Here is a 4,016-nt window from a genome sequence, read left to right on the forward strand (position 1 = left end):
GCACAAACTGTGTTCTACATGTAGAATATTGGCACACAAGGGCTCGTCTCCTTGTGCTGTACTTTCCTCAAGGTCACAGTGAAAGGGAAAGTAATATATAATACAACTTGTTGTAATTTGTCGAGATTGTAAACGATCTTGGTGATGACAGAGTAAAAAGTTTTGCACTTTAAAATTAAACTGAAAGTTTGAAAACACATATACAATATACACAAGTTTCAACATATTTGAACAGCATTTCATTTACATAACTATATCATTACTTGAAATATGTTCTATCGCACCTCTAAGGATGAAATTGAAACTTCATTTACTGAACACTTTTCATATTGCTTTGAAGATTCAGTGTCAGCAATATTATCTTTTCCTATATAGAAGCCAGGTTCGCTTGGTTTTGGTAGCAACTTCTCACCATTTAACATCAAAACAACAGATGACATGTTAGGCCTATTTTCTGGATTCTGTTGTACACACAACAGACCCACATGAATGCACCGCAGTATTTCTAAACATAAGTCTCCACCATCATCTAATATCTCATCCATTAACTCCAGTGGCCTTTCTTCATTCCATAATCTCCACGCCTGATATGACAAATAGGAATATCAAGAGTGAGAGTTCATTCCCTACTCAAAATTTCTATTCAAACATACAGGAGTTTCAATGGATGATAAAACTAAAAGCAAACTTTCATGTTCCTATGATGTGTTCAAAACCTTTTAGATGATTATTTGGGAGGGTACGAGTGTTGGTGTGGAGTTTACTTTCAACTATAGTTCAATTACATTGAGTATATGCACGAATTAGTTTTCATTTTAAGTTTCATAATTCTTCAGGTTTGACTTAGACAAACAAATGATATAAGGAAACCAAGTTATCAAGAAACCACTTCAAGCTTACATGGCCAAGAAGGTTGAGAAGATGATGGTGAGGGTCATGAAATCCACGATTCTTCCTTCCACTAATCATCTCAATAACAATTACACCAAAACTGAAAACATCAGATTTGGTTGAGAAAGAACCATGCACTGCATATTCTGGAGGCATATAGCCACTGCAAAACAGTATCAAAGTAAGGAGAAGTGGTTGTGTATAGCTTTGTTAAACAAAAATTAAGTTTCTTACTGCGTTCCCATCACTCTGCTTGTATTTGCTTCAGCTTGATCTATTCCAAATATTCTTGCTAATCCAAAATCTGATATTTTTGGAGTCATATTGTCATCAAGAAGAATGTTACTTGTTTTGATGTCTCTATGTATTATTCTAAGTCTGGAATCTTGATGAAGATACATAAGACCTCTAGCTATTCCCTCGATAATTTTCAACCGCTTAGCCCAATCTAGTAATTTGCCTCGCATTGTATCTGGCAACATTCGTTTTGTAAGTTAGCATGGAAATAACACGAAGGCAAGAGAAAAATCGAAGCAAAAAATTTGATGGGAGTGAAAGAAGAAACCAAAAATAAAGTAATCCAAGCTTCTGTTGGGCATGAATTCATAGATCAACAACTTCTCATCTTGTTGAATAGAACAACCAAGAAGTTTTACAAGATTACGGTGTTGAAGTGTTGCCATCAACTTTACTTCATTTTTGAATTCCTCAGTTCCCTGTCTCGAAGTTTTTGAAAGTCTCTTGACTGCAATCTCTTGTCCATCTATCAACGTTCCCTAGTAATGATTTTGAGAATTTTGGTACTTCACAATCAGGACGAATAACTTGGTAACCAAGAAAAAATTTGACCACCTACCTGGTGTACTGTTCCAAAACCACCTTCTCCTAACTTGTTTGTGCTTGAAAAATGATTTGTGGCAATATCAATGGTTGAAAAATCAAACATTGTCGGTAAGCTGTTGTTTTCCTTCTCCATCATGTGCTTCCAGGGAATAGCTTTTTTCAGTAATCCCAATGTAGCAGGAGACATGAATTGCTTATAAATAATATAATATTTGTGCTTATAATGTAAACAAGATAAATAGACATTAGGTGAACAAGAAAACAAACTTGAGAACTGAAAAATAATCTTTGATTTCAATATTATTCTTCTTTTCATTGAAATGTAAAATACTTCATAAATTATAAATTCTTCACCTGGCTTGGGTTGCTTCATCCCTTTCATACGTTTTGAAGTCGCCCACACAAGAATTGTTAGTCCAACTATGAATGTAACAAGTCCTACAACAGTCCCTGCAAGTCTCTTTGGATTTAGGTTATTCCTCTCTGAATTTAGGTCCTTCTTATTCCTCTTTGGATTTAGGTCCCTCTTATTCCTTCTTTGATCTGAGGAATGAAATTAGTCTCAATCCACAAGTAGCTCTAAGCTTACATTTCAGGGAAAAACAAAAGAGGAGAAAGGCATGTTATACAGAACAACTTCAACTTGGAAGCTGATTTATACCCGCTAGTTCCAACTTCTGACACATTACTATTAGCCATACTGTGCTTGTTGATGGTAAGCAGAATCTAGTATTGCTATAATTTCATCCTCTTAGTTGTCTAATAGAATTTACAATTTTGATGGAATGCAATGGAGGAAAGGTTTTAAATGCAATGGAGGAAAGGTTTTAAATGCAATGGAATAGAATGCATTCTTTGATGAATCCTAGTAATGTTCCATTTCATTCTTTTCTTTTCTATCGATTCCAACTTAACATAAATTATATTTTTGAACTAAATCTGACAAAGAGGCATAAAATGAATGGAAATGAAATTACCTTGTTCAGAAAATGGCAGTCGTATATGAATTTCTTGCCCTCGATCAGTGTGAGTTCTCATGTCCGCAATGTCATAGAACCAAAGCAAACAACCACTCCCACCATCTCTAATATCTGAATTTGCATATGCAGTACAAGAGCAATTTCTCAAACACAATGTCTCACATTCCTTAAGGCTCAAGCTCCTGTTAAACCAGGAAGAAGACGTTTCTGGAAGCTTTATTCCTGTGTACTCCTTAAACCAATCTCCATCATCACAACTTAACTTTGTTCTTCTGACACAACCACCAGACCAATCATGAGAATCCCACTTATCTTGAAACTTTGGTGTGAAACCTTGCAAGCATTCACATATTGGATCATTATTAACATTGCAGATAGAGTTGACGCCACAGGCTGCAAAATATTCACACTGACCTAGTGGATGACTGTTTACATTATCCCAACTTTGTTTTTGGTTTGACCATAGAGAACGCTCTGTACCCCCTCTTGGATCGAGCTTAAGCATTGTTCTAGTAAGCACTGAACTGTTTAACGTTTCATATCCATAAGAAACCCCTTTCTTAGTGAACTCAAGAGAGAAATTCAAGAATCTGTGCATTCTGTCCCAAGAAACACCACTGAAAAGATAGCCATTCCAAGGCCCTGTGCTGTAAAAAATTGTAGTTCCATTTGTAGTAACTTGTTGAGGAAAGCCCTTTGTATCGATCTTATAAGAAAAGTCACCTTCAGCTGGATCATCATCGTCCCTCCAAGACGTGAGATACTGATATGGACCAGTAACAAAATCACTTTTCAGTTTCATGCCTGCAAGGAAAGTGTCTCCAGGATAATCAAAGCTTTCCCACAAGAAGTTCTCTGAGCTCTCTCCATCTCTGACAACAAGGTTTCCTGAATCTAAAAGTTGCATAACTGGTTTCACTGCAATTTTTGATGAGTTGGAGGACCACACTCTTCCTCTGGAGCCATCAAGAATGACAAGATGTCCTTGATGAGTAAGTTTAAGAACTGCTGTTGAGTTTTGTGCTGCGACATTCCTGTTGGCAACCCACACAATAATCCTAGGTGATATGCCCTTGTACCATATACCAAAATATTGTCTTCTTGAGTTTCCAAAGTCAAAAAATCCAGCTTCAAAGGTTCCTGCAGAAGAAACAAGTGTCTCATGATATTTTAAGGACTGATTTGGAGTGATAGTAGAGGAAGTGGGCATGAAACAAAAGAAAGTAATGTAAATGATTAGCGTGAGAATTTGTAGGCTCTCCATTGTGTGTGTGTATGTTTGTTATGGTTACTGCTACCATC

The 4,016-nt window shown here is 36.3% G+C and overlaps 1 protein-coding gene across 1 annotated transcript; it reads right to left on the reverse strand.

Moving 5' to 3' along the window:
• Positions 1–208: 208 nt before the first annotated feature.
• On the reverse strand, positions 209–4,016 carry LOC124821444 (G-type lectin S-receptor-like serine/threonine-protein kinase At4g27290). The gene is made up of 7 exons (XM_088110278.1): positions 2,712–4,016; positions 2,089–2,277; positions 1,748–1,887; positions 1,457–1,667; positions 1,126–1,363; positions 901–1,054; positions 209–584 (listed from the first exon to the last, which is right to left on the reverse strand). The coding sequence occupies exons 1-7, from the start codon at positions 3,976–3,978 to the stop codon at positions 276–278; spliced, it is 2,508 nt and encodes an 835-aa protein (XP_087966404.1). The 5' UTR covers positions 3,979–4,016; the 3' UTR covers positions 209–275.

This window comes from Vigna umbellata, chromosome 3 (assembly GCF_029865625.1).
Source record: "Vigna umbellata cultivar VRB3 chromosome 3, Vumbellata_1.0, whole genome shotgun sequence".
NCBI lineage: Eukaryota > Viridiplantae > Streptophyta > Magnoliopsida > Fabales > Fabaceae > Vigna > Vigna umbellata.

Coding starts and splice junctions, on each gene's coding strand:
- LOC124821444 (XM_088110278.1), bottom strand. CDS start 3,978: ATGGAGAGCCTACAAATTCTCACGCTAATCATTTACATTACTTTCTTT. Junction 1,364..1,456: donor CTTGGATTACTTTATTTTTG/GTTTCTTCTTTC, acceptor GAATGTTGCCAG/ATACAATGCGAGGCAAATTA. Junction 1,055..1,125: donor AGCAGAGTGATGGGAACGCA/GTAAGAAACTTA, acceptor ACTGTTTTGCAG/TGGCTATATGCCTCCAGAAT.